The sequence below is a fragment of the Mustela erminea genome, chromosome 11 (genome assembly GCF_009829155.1).
Source record: "Mustela erminea isolate mMusErm1 chromosome 11, mMusErm1.Pri, whole genome shotgun sequence".
Lineage (NCBI taxonomy): Eukaryota > Metazoa > Chordata > Mammalia > Carnivora > Mustelidae > Mustela > Mustela erminea.
The window spans coordinates 53,128,129-53,154,204 of record NC_045624.1 but is presented as its reverse complement, the minus strand read 5'-3'; the positions used below and the strand labels follow the sequence as shown (position 1 = coordinate 53,154,204).

Sequence of the window (26,076 nt, the reverse complement as noted above, 5' to 3'; positions counted from 1 at the left end):
TGGGTTAAGCCTCTGTCTTCGGCTCAGGTCATGATCTCAGGGTCCTGGGATTGAGTCCCGCATCAAGCTCTCTACTCAGTGGGGAGCCTGCTCCCCACCCCCCACTTGTGATGTCTGTCAAATAAATAAATAAAATCTTAAAAAAAAAAAAAAAAGAAGGATATCTTGTCATTTGGAACAGCATGGGTAAATCTCGAGGCATTACACAAAGCGAAATAAGCCAGGCACGGAAAGTGAAAAACTATATGGCATCCCCTCCATGTGGGATATTGCCCAGGAGTGGGGGAAATAAGCACCAGTGGGTAAACGGGCATAAATTTTCAGTTACAAGATGAGTAAGATCTAGGGATCTACCGCATAATGTGGTGACTACAGTTGAAAGCACTGTATTGTGTCACTGAAATTTATTAGGAAAGTAGAACTTAAATGTCCTCAACAACAGTGATAACAGAGAATAAACATATGGGTTGATGGATGTGTAAATTGACGTGATGGGAGAGTTCTTTTACACTGTCTAGGTATATAAAATCATCACGTTGTACACTTGAACTACCTTAGAATTTTGTCAGTTATACCACGGTAAACCTGAAAAAGTGAATAAGAGATAACCAAACACCCTTTTTTAAAATCTCTGTTTTTATTTCTTAAAAATCCTCTGCTATTTTAATCTCCTGAAATTAAGAGAAATACAATAGCAAAATTATCCAGGATGATTTTTCCCCATTGTAACATTCCTCGAGGTAACCACTCAAGTTTATTTACCTGTAATTGTGGAAACTTTTTTTTTTTTTTTTTAAGTAACACAGCATGGAGTTGATGGAGCTCTATTCATGCTTCAGCAGGTGTGAGGAGGGCTTTCATATATATCAGTATGTTTTCCTGGGGACGCAGGGAGGTAACTGATCATTTTTGGAGATGAGGGCAGTTCAGTATAATTAAGAAATGTGCCTGTTCTTACATTACCTGTGAACAGGTTGCAGGGTTGGCATTCCATCCCATGATCACCATAAACGTGGAGACCATTTTAGAAAAGAACAGAATAACCACCAATCTCCAGACATTAGGATGGGCTCTCAGAAAAATCTCACATAGGACTACTATCAGGGAAGCTGGATGGCAGGAGAAAATCTGTGCTAGATTTCTAGCAAAACTAGAAATTACTGAGTAATGCATTGGGTCAGTACTTGCACAACTCAAGTTTGGTGTGGTTTTGGCCTTTCCCTTCTTAGGAAGTACTAATAACTGAGCATTTCCTGTAAATTAGTTCCCAAGGCCTGTTTTAAAGGATAGAATTTAGGTTATCCATGATTATCTAATTTATTTAAAATCCTCTCAGTTTTTCATTTTCACTCTCTGTATAGAAAGAGACTAAAATTCTATAGTATTCACCCACTACAGGAGCACTGAAAATGGTGTTTCATTAAAATATTCCCATAGAAAATTTTCAACTAGAAGGTTGTAATGGCGGGTGTCTGAGTCACCTGGAGGTCTTGTTGAAAACAGACTGCCAAGCCCCATCCAGAGTTTCTGATTCCTTAAGTCTAGATTGGATCCAAGAATTTGCTTTTCTAACCGGCGCCTCATAATCCTTTGAGAATCATTGATGTCCTGCCAACCGCCCTCTGCGTAAAATGTAGCTGGCATTACGAGGATCCTTATTTAAGCCATAATAAATAACACAGGGAAAGATGTCTTCAGCTGTAAAATTGTAGGGAAGAAAAATAATTCTTTCAATGAGGAATCTGTATTCTCTTTCAGTAATGAAGTTATGTCACTATATTAACTCAAAGTATTTTTCCTTGAGGCTTAAACACACATGGTTCAGATACTTTGTTTTCTAACAATTTCCACAGACCTGATAGTGTGCCAGTAACAAGAAGGGAAATGCAGTAAGTTTAGAAGAGATGGAAATATTTAAGATCTCAAAGGATGCTTTTTTTCCCCCCTTTGCCTTGGCTGTAATTATCTATAAATGAAGCTTCTAAAATTGCCAGGAATGAGAGAGAAATTAGGTGTGGAAACCAAACCTCTAGGACAGAAAGAAATATTTAAGTCCGGGGAGAAAGGAAAGCTGGTGGGGCAAACCTAAGAACTGTGATGGAAGTGAAAAGTCTACATTGTAACTAAAGTTCATTAACCCAGTACATGCACTCTTAGAGCAAGTATGTAGTTTGTAACTAGACTGGCGTATAATGAATACATGATCGGTCAGCTTATGTATTGTTAAACATTTCAAATATTAGGATTTAGCTGTCAAGTTTTTAAGAGCCATAGTATATAATATAAACATAGTGAAAACACATGTTAAATAAGATATTATATGGCTTCCTATATGCTGGAGATTTTTAGGATGTGCATTTTTAAAATGTTCTAAGAAAAAAATACCATGCCTTTTGAAAAATCATTTCATTGGTTGCCCCATCTCAAAGGGTTAGAGACTGAGTTGAGAGACTTCCAAGCTTTGTTTTCTCTCAAGTCTGTGCCATTTCTAAAGAAGAGGAAAGCAGGACGGTTGGCACTCTCACACCTTAGCCCAGCTGGTGTCACTATTAGCCCCAGTGTTGTGGAGTCCATGGGAACCTAGGAAGGAAGGGAGAGGAGGAAAGGAGTGCTTCCTGGGCCCCTCCTTGTGCTGCCTCTTCACATAGGGCGTCTCATCTGAGAGCCGTGTGACCCTCAGAGATGCCCAGACAGGACCCTCAGACCCCCACAGCCCTTCATCACCCCACCCTCAGCTTGTGAACCCCGCCACAGCCCAGCTCAGGCGCTCCTGCCAGATAGAACCCTTGCATCACGACAGAGAGTATGGAAACATAATCAGATGTAAACTAACTCTTAAATCATCAAATGCACTGAACTTCACTTTGAAACCAGAAACTTAAAATGTTCTCGCTGGAAGCATGTATAAACTGCATCTCTTATTCCCTTGAAAAAGGGAAGAATGCAAGTGGATTTATTTTAAATAAAAACAAAGTAAACCTTCAGGATGATACAAATTGTTTTTAAGTAAACAACAAAGTTTTACTGGACCTGATAAATTACAGAATGGAAGGAGACAGAAAGTGAAAGTATTGGTATTACTGTATCATGGTGATTTGGTTTGGATATTGGTTTGGATATTTGTTGTCTATCGCTATTCTGTTCCTTGGGTAATAGAAAAGAATACGTTTCTAACTCTTAATGATGATCCAAAATGTTTTTTAAAAAAGGAGAGGGACCAGCTGGAAGGAAAGTACTCGGCTGTGTTTCTGAGTGTTCGAGAGGGGCAGCCACCTGCGGCAGATTTATCCTTTGGTTAGCAAGGAGGGCGCTTCCCCCTCTCTAGGGCTTTAGGATAGCTCCATGTCATGCTTAGCTACGCTCCTTGCTTTCATTGTCTAGGACTGCGATGTAATTCTTGGCTCACTCCTCACCCTCCCCTTTCTGCCCTGCCCCCGTGTCTCCACAGATCATTCTGTGTTTCTCTCCCGTTGGTCACACGCTGAGAGGGAGAGCTCGGAAGTTCCCAGCCATAGTTAACTGCACGGCTATTGACTGGTTTCATGCGTGGCCGCAGGAGGCTCTGGTCTCAGTCAGCAGGAGGTTCATTGAGGAAACCAAGGGAATTGAGGTATGCCGAGTCAGCCTCTGAATCTCTCTGTCTCTCTGTCTCCCACACGTGTGTGTGCGCGTGTGCGCACACATACACACACGCATACTCACTTGGACCAAAGGTCCTCAAGAAAGAAGTAACTTCCACAATACATCTCCTATCCCTTTTATTAGAGATAAGATCATCTTGGTTTTCATTCTATGGAATGTGGTGGTTGAACTTTTTGTACCAGGTTGAGATGTCTGTGCCCACAGGCAGCACACGCAGCACACCAGCGGTCTATAGACTAAATCACCTGAAAGCCAGGATCATTACTTCCTTGAATCATAATAGGATTTGCTGAATACGAATCCTTCAAAATCTACAAACAAAAAAGCAGCCACCCATAGTCATGCTGGGCTTGATCTTAACAAAGCAAGGCAATGGATTGTGATATTTTTTCTCATTATGGTATGGATGGGTGAAAAATCAGCAGTAACTAAGTCAAATAATGCATCTGCTTCTTTGTTTTATGGATTTATGTTCTATAAATTAGGTTTGTCATTTGACTGTAATGAAATTTGCACATCCAATTACATTTTAAAATGGTTGCCTGAGGTTTAAAAAAGCACTTCCAGTGCACTTCCCAACTCAGACGGGAAAGGAATGCAAATATAAAGGTATCATTGAGGCTTCCTGGAAATGAAAATTTATTGGTATCTCGCGCCTCATGACTAGATAGCTTGGAAAGGTGGTGGTTGCGGACATTGCCCAGAGTGGTTTGTCTTCCGAGTGCACTGAACGATACAGCTAGCATGGGTCAGACATGAAAAGTGATTCTCGGAGCCAAAAATAGAATCGGGGCTATGTAAGGAATGAGGACTGCTTCCCGTTGAAAGTGTCTTGTTAGCAGAGACAACCCCCTCTGGCCTCCCTTCATCCCAAGAGCATAACTGTCACTTCTCCAAAGAATCCTTTCACATTTTGTTGAATATCTGTTGGTGGCCAGATAGTTAGAAATCTGGGCATGGGGGCCTGGGTGGCTCAGTGAGTTAAAGCCTCTGCCTTAGACTCAGGTCATGATCCCAGGGTCCTGGGATATACTTGCGATCTCTCTGTCAAAAAAACAAATAAAATCTTGAAAAAAAAAATCTGGGCATGTTTGCACACTTACCTAATTATTTGTGGGCAACTAGTGTTATTGCTTATTTCTTATTTTTATGGATAGCTGTATTGTAATGAGGTTTATTGTCTTTTCTGAAATGTCCATTAATCTACTTAGATGCCGAACTGATATGCGGCACCTAAAACCTGTATATATCATAAAGCCTTTATGACATTCAAATACTTCTACTTCTTGTCTCCTTTTTTCACACACCTAAAACATTTCTGTAAAGAAATGAAAAAAAGGGGCGCCTGGGTGGCTCAGGCAGCTGAGCATCTGCCTTCAGCCTGGGTCATGATCCCAGGGTCCTGGGATTGAGCCCCACAGCTCATCTCCCTGCTCAGCGGGGAGCCTGCTTCTCCCTCTCCCTCAGCCTGCCACTCCCCCTGCTATGCTTGCTCTCTCTTTCTGTCAGATAAGTACAATCTTTTTTAAAAATGGAAAAAAAAAAAAAAAGATTGCTTCTGTTTCTGGATGTTTTTTCACATCCAGAAAGTTTTTCTTTTGCCCGTCTCAATACTCAACATTGGATGCACTTCCCTGGACCTTTAAAACAATGGCTTTCTGGCTAAAGAGTGAAAAATAGGAATGTATCATTTGATTTTTTTTAAGTGATTTTCACGTTTTCCCGCTGGTCAGGAGGCACTGCAAAATTTTGCTTCTTGAATTGGGGGAAAGGGGTATAAATTTGTGCTCATGAGTAGGTAAGTGGAATCATAGACACTCCCAGAAGAGGTTAATTTCTGTGTGAGCCCCTGCTTTCCCCCTTCACTGCGTTTTCCTGAAGAGCCAAAGGAGCCCCACTTAAATGGAGACTTACCACTAGCATCAGATAAAGTCTGCCAGAAATACTTTGTACTTCAAAATCTGAAAATACATTAAATATGACAATTAACAGTGACAGTTATTTAAACCACACATTTCTCAAGCTCTCTCCAGGGTCACTGCGTTACTGGAATTATATAGGACCTTGTTTTTTTCTCCTCCTCATTGTGAGAAGGGTGCAAAATACCAATTTATTACAGAATCAGTATGTTCCCTTCATAATTATGTTTTAAACAGTTCATTTGAACCCATGAGGGGTTTGCTGAAGACCAGTGTGCTTCTCAGCTTAATATTAATTTCTCAAAGGGGAGGAACCCAAGGCTAGGAAGTAGCATGGTTTTTCTTAGTGTGTTTGGCATGGTGCTTCTTTAAGTTTCTTGTCTTTGCTTCCCCGGTGCAGACTTTGTCCTGCCAAGTCAGGTGCCACCTGACGAACAGCTAGTGAAGCAGACGGAGCTTTGATCCGCCAGTGACCATTGACATCTGCTGGATGAGGCAGGACTTGCATCCTTTTAGGTCCAGAGCCGTCCTGGCAGGTGCTAGGCTCTATCTCACGGTGTCATGACGCCTCCTATAGGATGCCGATTGTCAAAGACGAATTTTAAAAGTGCTTAAGCCCCCTGTCTGTTGAGCGGAATGGTGCCTGCAAACAGCTCAGCCAGATGATTTCGTCTCAGTGCCCTGTGCTTATTTAACTTTCCCACCTTCCCGAATTATCATTCAGAGTGCAATGTGTCTGTCTTCTTCTAAAAATGTGTGGTGCCTCGTCTGCAGAGGTCACAAAAAGCTTTTACATTTTTTTTGAATGGGCACTAACTCAATTGTTTCCTTAGTTAGAATTTTCAACATCAGGACTGAATGGTGGCTGCATCATTTAGGCCCTTCTCAGTTCTTGACCTTATTTGCTGAAGGTGAGGTAGTTTTCCAAGGTGACCCCCTTTCGCCCCCGAGGAAAGGATTCGTGAAAGGCAAGCAGTGCCGTGTGTGTGGACATACGCTCTTCCAGCAGGACGCAACTGGCCCCCAGGGGTGCGCGCTGCCTGTGTGTGAGGAAAGCTTTGCACTACTTTCCTGCTACCTGGTGTTGAACTAAATGACAGCTGGCTGGTGACTACACCCGTTTGTTAAGTATCACCTTGGTGTCAGCATACGCTCCTCACGCCTCAGGTTTGGGAGTGCAGATGGGGGCATGTGGGGTGAGGAGGGAGAGAAGGAAAGGCGCCCTGGGTATCCCTGGAAAAGTTGGGAGAGACGGGTGTTGCAAGATCGGTGGTGGTATTGGTTCTTGACTCAAAGTGAGTAACAGACACCCAGGGGAGCTGGGGCTGAGGAAAGCAGAAATCACAGAAGGGACGTGAAAAGGTGAGACTCTGACTGCAGAGCGAGATTTGCACTGGGAGCCGAGCGAGGCGGAGGACCCGTTCTTTCTGAGCATATTGGCCGCCTGACAAGCTAAAGTTCTCTCTCCTTTGGATACGGCACAACTGAATAATTCCGTAAGGTGAATAGCATCAGCTTTTTTCCGTGAAATTCATTAACTTCCCGATGCCTCCACTTCTTCAATCCAGAGCTTGCGGCAAGATCTGGTAACAGATGAATGGCGTATTTTACTAGCATTTGCCGATCCAATCAGGAAAAATGCCCCTTCAAAGGGGAAAGTTACTTACTTTACGGCTGTACGTGAAGACTGATCCCTTCAGTGAGTCCCTGGGTTTTAGAAATGGTGGGGACAGTGTGAAGAGTAATAAGCAACCCTTTGCTAGGGATAGGTATGTTGGCATTGTTTTTCCTACTGACTTTGAGCACTGTTTTGTTTTTGAAATACAAATGAGGATTGCTCAATATGAATTTTAAAAGTAGAAAGCCTTGTGCAGTAGAAATTCTGCAAATTTGGGGGGAATCTCCTCCTCCTGAAAAGTACTGTAGTCATTTTAAAAGTCAGGACAGAAGCAAATCCAATCAAATTTATCCTGAAACTGCCTACACCTCTAACCGGCTTAAGGCTCTATTCCGACAGGAGGAGAGACCCCCGCGGCTGTTAACATCCTCTCCTGTTCTTCAGCCCACCCTTCCGTGCATGCACACTAATACACCGTTCATCATGCATTTCTTTCCCTGTGTAGATTAATCAGATGAAGAGCAGAATTGCAAAAAGCGGTAGAATTCCGTTTTCCAGAATTTTTGCGGTTAGATAAACTTTAGGAATCCCCTTCACCTTGAAAGAAGGTGCCAGTTACAATAGCTGCCTATAAACCTGGACTTGGTGTTAAGCCCAAAGTTGAAGTCAGTCAAACAGAGGCATCACTCCCTCCAAATCACAGCTTTGTGGCTTTTCTGGCCTCTCCAGAACCAGCTACAACATCTGCCTTGTCCCACTGGCTCTGGGAGGCGGAGCTGGGTTGCCTTTCACCTCTTCACCCCCCACACCCCCCACCCCTCACCCCCCACCCCCCTCCCCCGTCCTCAGTTGCTCCTTTCTCTGGACGTTGTGTCAGAGACCAGGGAGGCTACCTTTTCAGCGACTGGAAACTCTTCTTGAAGATGGCTGGCTTAGGCTCGGTTTGATATTGCCTTTCGCCTTGGAGAGTAGCCTCTCCAATTAGAGATAAAACTTTAAAAACATGAGCAACCTAACAAAATGCACTCACCAGGCAAAGTAAAAAACAAACAAACAAAACAAAACGGAGACACCAGTATGTGGTTCAGGAAACTGCTGGGTGCTGCATTTAACACTCCTGGCATTTAACACTTCCTGTCTAGCGGAAGTCATCTTCCTGGGACCAGCACCAGTGCAGAGGGGCTCATCGACTCTACTCACCACCCACTCAAGCCCAGGAAGGGATCCCGGGCTTCCCAGGTAAGGGGATGGGGGACTGATATCATGGCACAGGATCACTGAGCAGGTAAGGGCCCCCTCAGCCCTTGGACGCCAGAACCCACAGTCTTAAATCCTGCTCGGAACTGGTGAAGAGTAGTTGGACTGTTCTGGAAGAAAGAATACAAGGAAAAGAAGAAAAGAGACAGACTCAAAGGAGAGAATACAAGAAGAAAAGAGACAAACTCAAAGGAGCGCCAAAAATCGAATCTTGGATTAGATAGGGCGGGACACAGTGCAGGGAGTGCCGTCCTTTGCCCAGCTCTACAGAACTGGGAAGGTACCCCACGTCCCAGGATTCAAACCCAGGATCCCCAGCGGCCTCCAGAATCTTTTTTTTTCTCGGAGGGAATCAGCATTATGAGGAACTTACGAGAAGTGCTCAAATGCAGCACTGCTCATTTCACGTATCATTACATTTTCTTTAATAAACCAATTTTACAACCACAGTATCTAATTAGTCTCCATTATTGAGCACCCCCAAAGGAGCTAAAAAGTACAAATAATGGATTCTTAAACCCAGCAGTTTGGAATTACTATAAAATAACAGATATTAAATATGTGTGGGTTTTTGTATATCACTTAGGCTTCAATAGAGCTGTAGAAAACAAACATAGAAATAATTCCCGAAAACAACTTTCAAGGAAAGGGTATGGGACATCCTATATTACAACATGATCCCAAGTTAAACTTAAAAAAGAGTTTTCCTTTCATCTCCATCCTCTCTGGTCCCTCCTTCTCTTTCCTGGAATACAGAGCTCCTGAAAGTCCGAATTTAAAAGTACGGACCAATGTAGTCTTGAGACCAGCCTCCCGAAGGCAGGTGTGAGATCCTGCAGAACCCAGGGTGTTTGATCTGATTCTGTATCGGCCTCTGGTATTGGTTTTTGTTTGAATTTTGTGGTCTGTTATTTTCAACACCGGGGCCACACTGGGCACTTGCTTTAAGAGTCAGGTGCCAGGGTGGTAGTGGGGGAGCTTGCTGAGGCGACTGCTGCCACTGCTTGAGAACTGTCACCCCAAATAGCAGACTTGTCTCTGTGTTTACAGGGAGCCCAGCAAGAGAGTCAAAATGAAACTTCATTCTAACTGTGAGGGAATAAGCCACTTCATGCGTGTATCCATTGACGCATCGGCTGCAACATTGTTTTCCCGGGCATTTCAGTGGAGAAATCTTGGATTTATAACCGTGTGATACTGGCACTTTGCTTATTTATATTTTTGCTCTCACCATGATTGGCTGCTGAATGACGACAGAATCAGACCCCCTGGTTTTCCTTAGGGGACCCAATGTAGCAGGAGGGACAGTCTCCGCCTGCATCTCTGAAAACAAAAAATACAGCCTTGCCTTCCCTTCTCTGCAGCAGCACCAGCAGCCATATCCTCCCTGCACAATGCCCCCCCCCTCAAAAAAAGAAAACTGGAGATAAATGAATGGCAGAATAAATAATTTATGCTAATGAAATTACTGCAATTAGTAGTTCTACAATGACCCTTTTAAAAGCCACAGCTGTTAATGTCAGGAAGTGCTGTCACTACTGACCTTATCATAAGAGAAAGTGACAAATTGAGAATGCAGGGAAGACCAGTCATCAAAGAGGTCTGTTCTGGAACGATTAGAGTTTTCTGAAAAACAGTGTGAATTACAACCAGCTGCTCCCTGGCTCTGCAAGTCTCCCATGCTGTGCCATTTTGTTAAGCCCGATAACAATAGTTATTTTGCCCCATTGAGACAAGTTGTCTCGGGCCACTTCCAGCTCTCCCGGAAACCATTTCTTCCATCCCAGATTTACAAATGAAACTGTTGTTGGAGAGAGCTTTTCAGGGCAGCCTAGGAGCCTCCTCATAAGGATCATGGTTGGGTAGAGGCCAGGTCCTCCCCCACCGGCCCCCGCCCCACTCGAGGAAGGTCGTTCTTGGCCAGGGAAGTATTTACATGGAGAAAGACATGTGCTCGCTTTTGGTTCATTAAAGCAAGCTAGGACAGGAATGCATTTCTATCCATGTTTATGTCGCAGGGAAGTCTTTTAAAAAATCCCGCAGGGGATCTCATTTCTATGGAGTTCTAGAACTTCTTAGAAGTTTACATTCTGAGTCCCCTATTAGGTAACATAAACACGTCTCAGATCTGGAGAACAAAGACTACTCAGGATTTGCATCATTCTATATATACCTTTGGCTTTAAAAACATTATTTCAGTTACTGGCGAGGTGGATTTCTGGGACGCAGGATGATCCTATATATATGTACTGGAAACCCTCTCCCAGATTTTTCATGAGGTGGGAAAGCTAATGTTTGGACATTGCTCGGGAGCGGTTGCTTTTCACCAACAAGAACTGGCCTGTCTCCTCTCGAACCCTGTTTGTAATATTAATGGTGCAGGTTGGAAAGCTGCATCCCCAGCCGCTTGTGTGCAATTTTCCCAAAGACGTCTGAACGTTATTGACAACACTTTGGTAAATTATGTGTGACTTTCCTAAGAGTTGGTGTAGCTCATTTAATTCATATTAATTGATTTTTAGGCTTCCCTTGATTAATTGAACCTGGTTCATCTTGTACAGAATGCAATAAATAATCATTAAAATGAGGGAGATGTGACTCCACAAATTAAAAAGTTAACTACTTCAGAAGTCATAGAGGACAAAACAGAAAGAATGGTATAGTAGGGGGTTCTCTAGTAAACCTTATAAGGGAAGTTACTCGTTTTTTTTGTTTGTTTGTTTTCTGTTTTGTTTTGTTCTGTTTTGTTTTCCAAATGAGAATAGAAATGGTATTTTTCTCTTATGCCTTACAATCCTGTTTGTTTTTTTCTCTTATGCCTTACCATCCTGTTTGTTTCTATATGGGTTCTTATAAAACTGTATTTTTCAGTTTCAGCTGTGTGTGTGTGTCTATCTGTCTGCTACAGTTTAGTTTGAAAGCAACACCAAAAATCCTTGTTAGCGTACTGTGTCTCAATTTCTCCATTTTTTTTCTTTCACACACTTGATAGATAAAAATCATGTTGTGAAAGCTGTGTTTGTGTTATATGTTGGCTTTTGGGTTTGGTATGTCGAGCGCATAAAAATCCTTTGCCCTACTTGGCAAAGCTGAATGCTTTATTGTTATCTCTCTAATCCTGTGGCTATCTCTTAAAGAGTAACAAGTCTTCCCAGATCCTCCTGTAATTTGTTCTGCTTAAAAACAACAACAACAACAACAACAAAACTACATAATTTTTCCGATTATTCTTTTTTAAAATTGCATTCTTGTCTTAATTTGGGAGAATTACTTGTGAACTACAGTGTTTATATTTTCAGCCACTGGACAAAGATGCTATTAGCCTCTTCATGGCCCACGTTCACACCAGCGTGAATGAAATGAGTACCAGGTATTACCAGAATGAAAGAAGACACAACTATACCACCCCAAAGAGTTTTCTAGAACAAATATCACTGTTTAAGAATCTGTTGAAGAAGAAACGAAAAGAGGTATCCCAGAAGAAAGAGCACTTGATGAATGGCATCCAAAAGCTAAAGACCACAGCCTCTCAGGTATTATCAGGATGTGTTATTACTGACTAAAATGTATGCTCTTAAAGTGAAAAAATAGGTAGTTACTTGGAAAGCAGCATTTCAACCCATTTGTATAAGATGCTCAATACTAAAATGTGCAGTTCAGTGACACCAAAACAACACTCCTCATGCTTTCATAATCCAGAAGGGGATTGACCTGTTCCTCTCTCATGCTGGTTTGGAAAGAACACTTCACTTGTTGGCCTGACTCAGTGCATAGCTCACTCCCATCTTCTGTCTGCCTGTTTTGGTGCCCTGTGCTCACTGTTAGGAATTCTGTCACACAGCAGTGGAAGGGGGATCCCTTTTGGCCTCAGATTCTCAAGAGAGTTATTTTCTGTCTGGTGACGTAATACGGTTTGCTCTGCTTGAGGTTCCTAAGTGTAGCCATTTTGTCCCATCTTGGTGTCTCATCTCCTTTGGTCATCATTTCTCTTTGAACAAAGTGTCCAGTGTGATCTTTGTCCTCGATTGTAAGGCCCCTGCTACCTTGAAGGACAGTAGGAAGGAGGAAGTCAGAAGAGAATCCGCAAACCGTGTGTGGGTCTCTACATCTGTCATTTCATTATAGAAATTATAAACATTTTTATGAAGTTAGTGTTGCTTCTACACTTTTTTTTTTTAAAGATTTTATTTATTTATTTGACAGACAGAGATCATAGTAGGCAGACAGGAAGGCAGGCAGAGAGAGAGGAGGAAGCAAGCTCCCCGCTGAGCAGAGAGCCCGATGCAGGGCTCAATCCCAGGACCCTGAGATCATGACCCGAGCCAAAGGCAGAGGCTTTAACCCACTGAGCTACCCAGGCGCCCAGCTACTACACTTTTTTAGATGAAATTTAGGGAGTTAAAGGCCATGGAACCTATGAGATAGGAGTTCGAACCCAGATTTGTATTATTCTAAAGCTGTTGTCCATAGCCCAATGCTGCCTCTGTGACCAGGGGAGAAAAAAATGAGAAAAAGAAAACATGGAGACTTTGGAGACTGGCTTGGCTTGCCCTGAGGCATCTGGGCTCTAGGGATGGAGAAGGAAAAATTCTCCCTGGTGGTCCCTTCCAGGCTAGGAATTCTAGCGGGCTTCTTCAAAGGATTGTCACTTGGTCATAGTCCTCCCCATACCCCATTTGAAGAGATTGGGCCGGTTTCCTTCCCAGCTGTGTCACGTGGCCTGTCTGTACTCAGGCTACAAATAAGCACACGGTGGTGCCTTTCACTCTGAAGGCCTGCCTGGCCACGTCTTCCACACAGTCTGTGGCCAAAGCACCTCCTGCATCCTGTGCCCTTCGTTTCAGAAGCCGGGAATGGCTCTTGGGGAACCACTCACCTATGCTCCATAGTGGATAGGGGGACCACGACAGGGGAAGAGGAGCCAGAGTAAGGAGGTTTCCAGGACAGTTCCTAGAATCAAGTGATGCAAAGAATAGTTGTTGGGAAGCCCCCGAAGAATATATCTGTATCTGTGGATCTTTCCCTTTTCTTTCAAAAGAAAAAAGAGGGGGTACTTTTACTCTGTGTGTGCATATTACCTTACTCTTTGACTCTGCCATCTATCACTTTCCTTTTTCTTCTCTCTACTGATCCTTCCACTTCCATTTCACTTAAATCAAGACTCTTTTTCCTAGTGAAGACTTGCCTATGAGTCCAGCTGACCTAGAAGACATTGTGTGCAGATCATCCTTGTCCCAGAGCATTAATGTCCCTTTGGATAATTTCCCCTGCTGGACCTGTTGACTTTGCCCCAGGAAATGATAGTGTTGACTAAACTGAACTGTCATACTGGTGGGGCAGGCCTTGGCAAGGGGAAAAATGGCCTGTGCCGCACTTCAAGTCCCCTTCCCGAACACCAGAGCTGAGTCTGAAAACAGAGTGACACCATGACCAGCCGCTGGGGGAGACAAAGAGGCGGTGGAGAGGAACAAAGAAAGGGATAGACTCTCCGTGGTGTCTGCCGGGCCCGGGGCTGCTGGAGTCTCCTTAGTTCCCCTTGGCTAGAAGGCAGAAAGTCTAAGAAGAAGAGATGTAAAGTTGTAATTGGAGGACTACTGGTGATTTCTTTTCATTAAGTATTTGTGCAGGGAATGCTCTTAATATCAGAGGAGTGATTAGAAGATTGAATATCTCCCTAAGCCTTTTTAAAATTCCTACTGATTATGGAGGCGCCTGATTATGGTGGCTCCATTGGTTAAGCGACGGCCTTCGGCTCAGGTCATGATCCCAGGGTCCTGGGATTGAGCCCTGCATCGGGCTCCCTGTTCACAGGAAGCCTGCTTCTCTCCCCATCCCACTCCCCCTGCTTGTGTTCCCTCTCTTGCTGTCTCTCTCTGTGTGTCAATAAATACATAAAATCTTTAAAAAAATTATACTGATTATGGGGAAAAAAAAGCATAGTTTCTTATGTAGACAATTGGGAAGACTTACAGCATGAGATCAGGTTATGTGGGGAACAAAATGCCTTCATATTGGAACATGTGTCCTCTACAGACCTGCCTTAAGTCATTCCCCAGAGGGGAATATCCAGGCCATTTGAAATATGTGTCTAAACCTGAGCCCTGTTTATTCACTGCAATAAAGCCATAAATTCCTGTTAGAGCCCCATATCCCCTCTCTGGATGTCAGCTTAGGTCATCATAGATAGCCTCACGGCCTTTCTTCATAGATAAGGCTTTGCTTCCCGAACTTGAGTCACTGGTTATTTCAGACCTAACAGCTTCCTAGAAACTGAAATCAGGGCTTGAAATCACCATTTCCTCCTAGTGTCTTGGATGACTCTTGATTTTAGTCTAATATAGGGCGAGTTTCACATGGATAAAAAGAACAGACAAGCAAATGTCACTATACATGATCACCCTGAGTTCTCAGAGAGGCTTAAAAAACATCAGTCTTAGCTTAATCTGCAGTAAATCATACAGGTAACAGTAATAGTAGTGATCATGTCATTTAGGCAGAGGGCAAGTGGACTCTGTTGAGGTGGGGGTCACAAGAGTTCTGGGCTGCGGTAGTGAGATGTTGTTCCTCAAGAGGAAACCACTGACAGGCCTTGAGCCGTTGTGTCAACATAAGTGATGATGGTTATTCTTGGCTTCTATGAATTTTTAAACATAACAACCTACTTCTGGAAAATAAGTAGAATGAAGAGGTGGTTATCATGGTCTATAAAGCTGCTCTCGTGTGTCTCTGAGAGCTGCATCACGTTTGTTTTCCAGCACTTCTGCTTTTCTTTACACAATCCACCCAGTTAGGAACCTTGTGGTACCTTCTGAACCTCGTGAACTCCCAACTGAAAGGGCAAAATTATTCTTTAGAGCAGATTAGTTTGTTGGTGCCTCAGAAAGAGCTGAGTTCCTCAGGAGCTGAGGGAGGCGGTTGAGTTGGGGAGCCGAGAGGAGGAATGCCCATCAAGGATGCTCACTGGGCTTTGCACACCCATCCTGGTCCCCACGGGCTGCCCGTGGTTTGCCTTTCAGTAGTAGGTACTAAGTTGAATGTTGTATGAGGTGGGAGAAGCTAAGAGGACCGTTTCTTATTTTGTGGGAAGAGATGAGACCTGTCTGTGGGCATTTCCATCAAAGTAACGTTAAATAAATGCAAAGTAAACTAACCGCCAGGGCGTACTGATGCCTTCACCTTATCTGAGCCTTTAGTGACGTTCCGGGGAGAGAGCAGCTGGGAGCTCCTCCAGCTTGTCTTCCCATCAGGTCTCCCTGTGGCCTCTGCTGCCTTGAGCCTGGGCTTCCCAGGACCGGAAAACCAGGGTTGTGAGTGACATGTGCTCAGGGGACATGTGCTCCAGTGGGGATGGCTGTTGGCACTTTCCTGACTACAGAGACTGAGTGGAGAGGATAAATGCCAAGATGGTGCTGACAGAAATGACATTTTTTCAGAAAAACCCCTGGAAAGCATGATTCTTGATGTTCCTCTATGGGAGGGAAATACGGCTGCATTTTTGCACATGGAACTTAAGTCATAGGAGGGAAAGAAAGAGGGAAAGGAGGCAAACTGGTAGGGATCCGCTCCTTTCACAGAAAGTAAGCCGTGTCTGCTGTTTGCTGTTACTGAGGGGAACTGCTCCCACATGCCGACTTTGCCTTCAGGTGGCAGATCTGAAAGCCCGCCTGGCCTCCCAGGAAGCCGAGCTGCGAGTGAGGAGTCAGGATGCCGAAGCTCTGATCACAAAGATGGGGCTCCAGACGGAGAAAGTGAGCCGGGAAAAGGCCATTGCCGACGCGGAGGAGCGAAAGGTCAGGCTAATGCCACCATTAGAGTGCTGAGCTATATTTAGCACAAAATAAACCTTTGTAGGTGAACAATTTTGAACAACTTCCTCTCCAGGGAGCATAAAATCTGAGGAATTATTATAGTTACACATGTAACAGCATCTCACACCATGATTACCACTTGACCTTTCTTTACATTATGCATTTTCCCACCCTTTTAGCTCTTTTAATGATACGAAAGAACAATAAATACTGAGCTCATTCAAGCATATAATGGATGTGGATCTTGAACATCAGGCCTATTTGTAATACAGTAAAGGTCATGAAGTCACCTCTGAGGTTTCTAAAGGTTTCCAGTTTTTAGGCAAATTGAACAACTCAATTGTTAACAAAGCCCATTCCATCACTTTGCAGGATGGTTTTTCAAATTTTTTCATTTTAATAGTATAACTTGAGTTTATTATGAAATCCTAAACCAAATTTGTTCTTTTTGATTCGATTGAGGTCCTGGTGTTTTGTATTTCATTTTACTGTTGGAAACAATGACTTCTAAGATGATATAGGTTCTGCTTTCTTTATGCCTGGGTTACTGGCAATTCTGAAATAAATATAACTTCTTTGTCCTCTTCTTTTACCAGGACTTTGGCCACAAAAGGGAGGTATTTCTTTTTTAGGTGTCTTATTTGTTTGAAAATTGAATACATTTGTTTGAGACATATTCTTTCATTTTAAACAGAAGATTATAGCTGGGACTTAGTTGATGAAAAAATATAAATTATGACCACACTTAGAGCCATTGAATCAGTAGGCTTTATAGCATTATTCTTCTGTTTTTATGATGCCAGAAAGACTTGAGCTTTCCAGTACCGTTGCCATTCATTCTTAGACAATTAAGTTGTTCTTCCCTTTTTTCTAATAGGTATGAAGCATGTTGATGTCTTGCTTCCACAACTAAAGGGTTGAAATGTGCATTGAAAATCAAAATGCTGAATGATTGTTTTCTGTTTTTTTTTTTTAAAACCTTATTTTTAAGTTGAAGATAAGCTACATTTGACATGGCTGATGGGCCTATAATTCCTAATTCTGGCAATAACTGTTTCCATTGAGTTTCAAATAAGCAGAGGATGTCCTTAAAAGTGTATTGTGTTAAGCGATTATGTATCACATTATGATGTGATTACCATGAGCCATTTCCACCCAAGGGATATTTTTCAAGCATTACATATATGATGATCTAGTAATTGTTCTATTACAGCCTATCTCTACAAATACCTTTTAGAGATCTTGAAATGCTCCAGAGGTATTTTCACATCTTGCATGCAAATTTCTAAGGCAAAATCATCCTTGCAAAGAAGGAGAAAAAAATGTTTTAGCAAATGTTTTGGCATACTCATCTAACTGGTTGTTTTATGAAGTTCTTCAAACATGAAAAGACACGTACTGTTTTTTTAAAGATTTAATTTGTTTGACGGATAGAGAGCATAAGCATAGGGAGTGGAAGGCAGAGGGAGAAGGAGAAGCAGGTTCCCTGCTGAGTGGGGAGCCTCATGTGGTGCTTGATTCCAAGACCCCGGGATCATGACCTGAGCTCATGGCAGGTGCTTAACTGACTGAGCCACCCAATTGCCCCAGCACATACTATATTTATATCTAATCTATACCAAGAAATAAAAATACTTTCACTTTACCCATGATGCCCAATTTAATTATCAATAACAAATACTAAGCAGCTTTTTTTGCCCAGCAGTCTTCTAGGCCCTTGAGCGTATATGACAAACCAGACACCCTCTCGTAGCTTCCATTATAACGGAAAAGACTGGCAGGAGACAAAGTGACAAGATAATTTGGGTTAGTGATAAGGGGTTAGATAAAAATCAAATGGAGGCCATGGTGGAATGAATTTTTAAAATTGATTGTTCATGGAAGGAGTATATCGAGTATATCGAGTCAAGGAACTAATCAATATCGAATATGTGCTATGGTTTCACATTTTTCTTATGTTCAGCAATGTACCAGATTGGATGCAATTATTAAATGGGTATATGGGACCACTGTGACCCTATGAAGTTGGGATCTCAAGGCTTAATGCACGAGAAGTTATTAAGAAGTACGTTGCCATATTTAACATGACGAAGCAGATAGCGACTGCCTCTTGCCATCCCCTGTAGAGTGGCAGCTTGAAATTGTTCCTTCGGATTCGTGAAACAGTCAAGAGCCATTCAAACCCCTGACATGACCAGCAGGGACCAAGCAACACGAGCACCATGAAACCTATGAAATCTAGTTCTTGCAGCTTTGTTTGACTTACCCGTTCCAAGTTCGGATCCCTTTCATGCTGCTTCCTTTGTTGAGTTGAGTGTAAGCCTCATGAGTTAAAGTACCTGCCACATCGCAAGGCTAATATAATCTCCTCAAAAGCTGCACATCCTCCTTGATTTCGAGAGGTCTTCTGTTGTTTGGTCTGTCTTTTCGAAAGGTGGGAATGGCTGGATTTGGAAGGCTCCTCTGGGATTTCCTAGGGTGTGAAGGCAGATGAGAGCAGTGTGTTAGCTTGCTCGGGCTTCCACAACAAAATGCCGCAGACTGCGTGGCTTCAACAGTAGGAATTTATTTTCTCACAATTCTGGAGGCTGGAAGTCCGAGATTAAGAGGCAGGTTTGTTTCTCCCTCTCCCCTTGGAGAACCTCTCAAGGACAGGCCCCATCTACAAGCGTAGACGGTCACCTTCTCGCTGGCTTCACAGGGTCTTTGCTCCGTGCACACATCACAGCGTCCCTCGAACCTGTCCAGAGCACCTCCTCTTAAAAGGACACCCACTAGACTGGACTGGGGCCCATTCTCATAGGCTCATTTGAACTTAATCACCACTTTAAACGGCCTGTCTCCAAATACAGTCATATTCTGAGGTGCTGGGGTGAGGGCTTTACCATATGCGTTTTTAGGTGAACACCCTTCAGCTCATAATTAAGTCATTATTGGTACTTAATTCTCTGTCTGTGAGCATCGCTAAATTTCACGAACCATTTGCAAGGAGCTTTTGACAAATAGCAAAAAAGTACTGTGTATCCAAGAATGGGAGTATCTCCAATACTCTGCTTTAACAGACAGCGGTCAAGAAAAGACATTCCAGGGTACCTGGATGGCTCAGTTGGTTAAGTAACTGCCTTCGGCTCAGGTCACGGTCCCGGAGTCCCGGGATCGAGTCCCGCACCAGGCTCCCAGCTCCATGGGGAGTGTGCTGCTTCTCCCTCTGACCTTCTCTCCTCTCATGCTCTCTCTCACTGTCTCTCTCTCTCAAATAAATAAATAAAATCTTTAAAAAGAAAAGAAAAGAAAAGAAAAGACATTCCAAGTGATCTGTGTTGCTCTTCCCTACTGCCCCAAGTTGACCTTGCTGACCACTCACTACCCAGGAGCCACAGGGCAGAGGAAACTGCACAGAGACTTACCAGGTCACTAAGATACACAGCGTTTTCCCCACTCCCCTGTCATCGCCCCTGAAATACATAAATGATCGTACCTTAGAATTTGAATAGGTAGAAGGAGTTAAATGTTAGTCCTTCGTAGAACTCCAAGCGTCCTAGCTTTGGCCCTGGGTGCAGTTCCCCATGGTGATTGTGGTATAGGATCTGTGAACAAAAGTGTGCGGAGGGGATTGGAAATAAAGAAGTTGACTGACCTAGGGTTTTTTTTTTTTTTTTCATTTTCATTTGTGGGGTTTTGTTAATGTTCAAGACCACTCTGGTTAAAAAGATTAGCCCAAAGAATAATACTCCAGGTACAGTAAGGGAGTCAGATGGAGAACAGCAACACCCAGTCTCATCGAAACAGCCCTCAAAAGAAATGCTGTCCTAGTACTAATACTCTGTGATCTTGAGACCAACTTAAAATGAGGCTATTATAAATAGTAGCCAATAGCATTTATAGATTGTATGCGTCCTTATGGAAGGTAAGTAACCCTGCGGTATGAGCTCACTCACTCCCCTCTCCGCTCCCTTTTGTTGGTGGCGGTGGCCTCTAGCATACCAACAGTGTCCTGGTCTGACAGTTTTTGTGGTCCATTCTTGGCAGTTCTGAGGGGTTTGGAGTGATTCTCATTAAGCATGCAGGGTTTTCTTATTTACTTAACGGTAGCTGTGCACAGATTGGCAGGAGATCACATCTCTACCCTGAACCAATTATGTTCATAAAAGCTACAGTACACAGTATACAGCAAAATAATGGTTAATCAGAAGAATGGTAATTACCGCTAATAAAGCTGTACTAGACAACGTAATTTGTTGTAAGCACTGTTAAATTTATGGTAGAGTTAAACCTGTTCATTCCAAACACAGCTGAGGAAATGCCCTTTTGTTCACACGTTACCTGCCCTGGTCACCACTCCTGAAAGCTGGGCCCCCTGGAGACTGGACCCTGGTGCCTGGTGCCGTAGCTTTGAAACTCCAGTTTCTGCCAAGGATCAAAATTGACTCTTCCTGGCCATTTGATTTGTATACATGTCTTACGAGGAAGGGGAGGGTAAAAACTCCAAAGCTTCTCATTCGGTCCCGGTTGAGGTTTACCAGCATGGCTTCCCTCCAGGCAAACCATCAGTGCTCACCTCGGGAGGCTGATGCTGCCCCCTCTCTGGAGTGTGAAGGGAGCTGCTGGTTCCTCACCAGTGGGGTGCACATCAGTGTGGTTGTTGCCTTGCCAAAGACAGAACTGGGCTCTCCTAGCTTTCATTTCTTGCCAGGTCCTCAGAGACACCAGTACTTAGTCTTTACAAAGATTAGATCTGTGGTTAAGAACACACAGAAAAGGACACCTGGGTGGCTTAGTGGGTTAAAGCCTCTGCCTTTGGCTCAGGTCATGATCCCAGGGTCCTGGGATCAAGCCCCACGTTGGGCTCTCTGCCCGGCAGGGAGCCTGCTTCCTCCTCTCTCTCTGCCTGCCTCTCTGCCTACTTGTGATCTCTGTCTGTCAAATAAATAAATAATCTTTAAAACACACACACACACACAGAAAGAACAGTACCTTCTAGTCAGTTGAACCAAAAAATCCTCCCCTCTTTGCCTAAAGAAAAACCAATGTGGCTTTCGGGCAAATGTAAACAAAAATCAGATAGAGATTTCTAGCAATAATATTTTCTGCCTATGTTACTGATCCAACTTGGATTTCCCCTTGTCCAGGACACTCCCAAAAAGAAAATGGAAGAGCACAGGAATCGCTCCATCTTGAAATTATTATTAGCACCTTAAAAGTGGAGCCCTTCTTGGGGCACTTCAGTGTTTGAGTCCATTTGAGTTGGGGTGTGTGACTGTATTCGGCGCATATACAAAGCTTCGTGTGTACACGGTGCCTGAGAGAAATTGGTCCTTAGGACAAACTCCTCGCCTGTTGAAAATAGAGACAAAAGGATTACTGAGTCAGTGCCTCTGCGTCAGCCTGTGGTGTTCAGTAGCGAGATCCAAGGTGACAATGTGTGTTTGTGGGTTTGTGTGCTTTTTCCTCTCTGTTTAGGTGACAACCATTCAGACGGAAGTGTCCCAGAAACAGAGAGAGTGTGAGGCTGACGTGCTCAAGGCTGAGCCTGCGCTCGTGGCGGCAACAGCTGCACTCAACACGCTCAACAGGGTAAAGACCGTTACCTGGCTCATGGGATTCCACCACATGGTATTTAAACGTTCTCAGAATCTGGATAACTGAACTCAGAGTGGATTCCGTGCAACCAAGGTTTTTTGTTTTTGTTTTTGTTTTCTGTTTTTTGAAAGGAACGTGAGTCCCCTAAAATATTAAAGTGGGAACAAGCATTTGAGGTCATCCTTAATAGTGTGGCTTCCTTTGCCATCCGGGGCTCTGTCCTTCTGCACCCCAACAAGCAGTCTCCTGAATACTTCCAATCCCGTGGGATTTCTGCTTTCATGAGAGGCAGCTCTATTGTTAGCAGCTGGATTTGTACCAAATGCGGTTGTTCACATTGTGTGTTAAGAACTGAGTGCGTACTCTTTATTTCCTGTGGATGCAAGAAGGGGGCATTAATGAGAGATCCTCATGAAAAGAACAATGTGCTAGAGGTGGAGATACCTAGGTTTGGCCCACATCATTTTTCCTGGCTTCAGCTTGTTAGCAAAACCTCATTGAGCATTCGAACTCCCCTAAGAGAAAATAATGTGTAGTAGTCAGAAGGGTATTGTAAGGAAAAATGGAATTGTGGGCACTGTTATTTCAGGAATCCGCAGCTCGTTTTGTACTCGGGTTCCACTAGGCCTCTGGGGAGAGTCCTGGGGAATTACCAGGCCTGAGGTTCTTAAGATTCAATCTCAAAGAGTAAAGGATCCAGACTGCAGCTGCCCTTCACAGAAATCATTCAAGTCCTTTTTCTTTTTCTTTCCTTTTTTTTTTTTTTTTTAAAGATTTTGTTTGAGAAAGAGAAAGCAAGAAACAGAGCATGCACAGAGGGGGAGGGACAAAGGGAGAAGCACCGGGTTGAACATTTGGTAGGTTTTATAAGCAAGAGTATATTAGGTAGCTCATGACATGTTACAGGAAGTATCTAGTTTTGTAAATCCTGTCTCATGAAGTTACATCTACTGCTCATAGATAGTAATTCCCGCCTCAAAGTATTTGCCTTAACACCAGTAGTTCATATCAACATTAATACCAATGGCGGGTAAATCAAGATTTTAACCAGAGGAGTTTAGGGAGTCGTGCAGAGAGTAGGTTCAGCCTATATGGGCACATTCTCAGTTGAGAGTCAAGACAGTGTAATCAAAGAGGTTTTTTGTGCAGGAAAACAAAACCAAGAGACTCAACCAAGGGATGATGTTTCTGGGAGGGGCCTGGTTAAAATGCAGATATATTACATAGGTAGGATATAACCCATAAACACGTTAAAGACTTTGTGTATAAAAATTCCCTGGTCTCAGCGAACCAGGCTCTTCAGATAGAGTGGTGTATCAGATGGAGAATTTTTTGGAAGCGAAAAAAGACCAGTGCAATTTCCAGAGTATCAGAAAAGTGTCTGGTGAGAACCTAACCTCCTGGGGTCCCAAGATGGCATCACTGGGCCGCAAAGACTGCCAAACCAAGACTGGTGGGACAAGGAGAGGGAGGAGGCCCTGACGACCAGCTTGCTAACTTCACGGCTCTTCCCCAGTCCTGCCCCACTCTTCAGTGTGGCTCTGCTTTTCTTCAGGTCAATCTCACTGAGCTGAAAGCCTTTCCCAACCCACCGAATGCCGTTACCAACGTTACCGCGGCCGTGATGGTCCTCCTGGCTCCCTGGGGCAGAGTGCCTAAAGACCGGAGCTGGAAAGCAGCTAAAGTCTTCATGGGAAAGGTATCAGATAGCCTGGCAAGAGGAACATCCTGCAGTTTCTCTTCTTAGTCCCATGGTTCTACTTGACAGCAAACGATGTTCAAACCAAAGGAGATCATCATTGCATTTGTCAGTGTAATCGACCACGTATGCTCTAGACTTACAGTTTTTCTTTGCCAGGTTGGAGGTTAGCTTGGGCTCCCAGCATACCTAAGTCAACACTAGCAGCACTCGGAAGGTTGCTAATTATTTGCAAAATTATGAAAGCGGTTAAGTGTGGGAGGGAGAAAATTACATGGATTTCTTATGCTGGAAAAATGGTACTAATGCACAAGAAGGTGAGGCGGAGGGGCTTTTGGTAGGTGTTTTTCCTTTTCTTTTCTGTCTTTTCTTCAAAATGTGAATGCCTCCTGTGCGGGGACTGAATATTTTACCCTGGGATAGAAGAGATTTTGAAAGTGTCCATTGCTAATTCTCACTTCATACCATAAAGACTGAACAAGTCAAACAGTAGGATAAATGCAGCTTGCCAATTTTGCCTTTGTGTGATGTGAGTCCTAAAAGCTGGTTTTAACTTTTGATCTTGGAATTTTCTCTGCAGCCAAAATGGGTTCATTGCAATCAGTCTTTTTGCTTTACAGGTTGATGATTTTTTGCAAGCATTAATTAACTATGACAAAGAGCACATTCCAGAGAACTGTCTAAAAGTAGTAAAAGAGCAGTACTTGAAAGACCCAGAGTTCAATCCAAGCCTGATTCGGACCAAATCCTTTGCAGCAGCTGGTCTATGTGCCTGGGTCATCAACATCGTGAAGTTCTATGAGGTATCAGTCTTACTCCACTGGGCTACAGCCGTTACTCACAAAGACCATCAGGATACTAATTTTTATGGTGGCAAAAAAAAGGAAAATAGTGTGAAGTTTAATTGCCTGGGTAAGATGAAGTTCTCAGAGTGAGATCTGAAAATGTCAGACTAAACAAGAGGTCTATACAGGAAGATATTTGAAATGTTTGAAACTATCTTTCTTTTAGGATAGAGTGATCAGCTATTGTAGATCAAATAGCAGTTAATTTGATTTGATTTGATTAAAAACTTGCTGGTAGATTAATTATATTTCTTCATGTTAAAATATTAATTTTGTGGGGTGCCTGAGTGGCCCATCAGTTAAGCATCTGCCTTCAGCTCAGATCATGATCTCTGGGTCCTGGGATTAAGCCCCATATCAGGCTCTGCACTCAGCAGGGAGTCTGTTTCTCTCTCTCACTCTACCTCTGTGTGCTCTCTTGCTCTCTCTCAAATAAATCTTTTTAAAAAAATTTCTTTAAAGATTTTATTTATTTATTTGACAGATAGAGATCACAAGTAGGCAGAGAGGCAGGCAGAGAGAGAGGAGGAAGCACGTTCCCTGCTGAGCAGAGAGCTGGATGTGGGGCTCAATCCCAGGACCCTGGGATCATGACCTGAGCCAAAGGCAGAGGCTTTAACCCGCTGAGCCAACCAGGCGCTCCTAAAATTTTTAAAAATAAAATAGATACTAATTTTACATTGACTCACACAACCGCAGGTCTTAATTCATGTTTCAATTTGGTGCCTATGCTCAATGCAGAAATTGACACCATCTATTGTAGACTTAATGAGATGAGGAAATAGATTCCCCCCACTTTTTTTTTGCTTTAGTATTTTAACGACAAATACACTTGTGACCATATTACGGTCTAATCCAAAAGTTTGTATTTTCAGACAGCATAGAGAGCAATGATCATTTCAATTATCAGGTACTTAGCACCTGCCGCTTGTCTTGCCAGCACTTTGCAGAAGGCTGGATGTAAAAAGGGAACAGTGCATGGCCCTTGACTCGGAAGAACCATCTCTTTTTTTTTTTTTTTCTTGGAAGGTTGTATGTTATATTCAAAAATAGAATTACAGAGGAAATACCAAGTGTAATCAACGGCAGTCCCAAAATGATTTTTGTAAAACCAGGTTATATAGCCTTTATGTCAGGGCCCTATGAAGGGGACTCACAGGAATAGGACCCCATTGGTCTGTCTCTTCAGGGGAAGCATCTATCGAGCAAGCTTTTGGACAGATGGTAGTTGACATATCGCCTCTCTCCCTGAGAAAACGTCTGACCCCTGTGCTCTCTTTGCACCATAGGTGGAAAAATGAGCACGGAGCTAGACTGTGGCTGTGCTCTGTGTGGTTTTACTTTAAAAGAGTAAAGAAAACGTCACTTCCTTCCTCTCTTGCTAACAGGGAAGAAAGTGGGTACCCCACGTTCTCAAACCACCTGTTGAAGTAACGTACCCTGACACTGGCAGGGACTTGGAGAGTGGAAGCGCACTTAACACTGGGAGGCTGTCTCCCACGGTCCTTCCTGGGTTCAGAGAATTTCTCCACATGTGTTTTCTGCCTTAAAATCAAAACTTGGTCCCTGCTTGAACTATAGTTTCTGCCTCCTGCAATTCCTAATGATAGGAAGATTGTCTTCAAATTTTAGGACATACTTACAGTACCATCTGAATGTTGTTTATTGGCTATAGCACTTTAGGCAAGGATGTGTGACTCTCCTGTCT

General features: G+C 43.3%; 1 protein-coding gene across 2 annotated transcripts in view; it reads left to right on the top strand.

The window, feature by feature from the left end:
• Positions 1-26,076, top strand: part of DNAH11 (dynein axonemal heavy chain 11) — a 324,465-nt gene that overhangs the window by 203,154 nt on the left and 95,235 nt on the right. For both annotated transcript variants that reach the window (XM_032305983.1, XM_032305984.1), the window contains 6 exons: positions 3,449-3,610; positions 11,736-11,969; positions 16,080-16,226; positions 21,705-21,818; positions 23,380-23,523; positions 24,144-24,326. In XM_032305983.1, the coding sequence (XP_032161874.1) occupies positions 3,449-3,610; positions 11,736-11,969; positions 16,080-16,226; positions 21,705-21,818; positions 23,380-23,523; positions 24,144-24,326 (984 nt within the window). The remainder of the gene's footprint in view (positions 1-3,448; positions 3,611-11,735; positions 11,970-16,079; positions 16,227-21,704; positions 21,819-23,379; positions 23,524-24,143; positions 24,327-26,076) is intronic.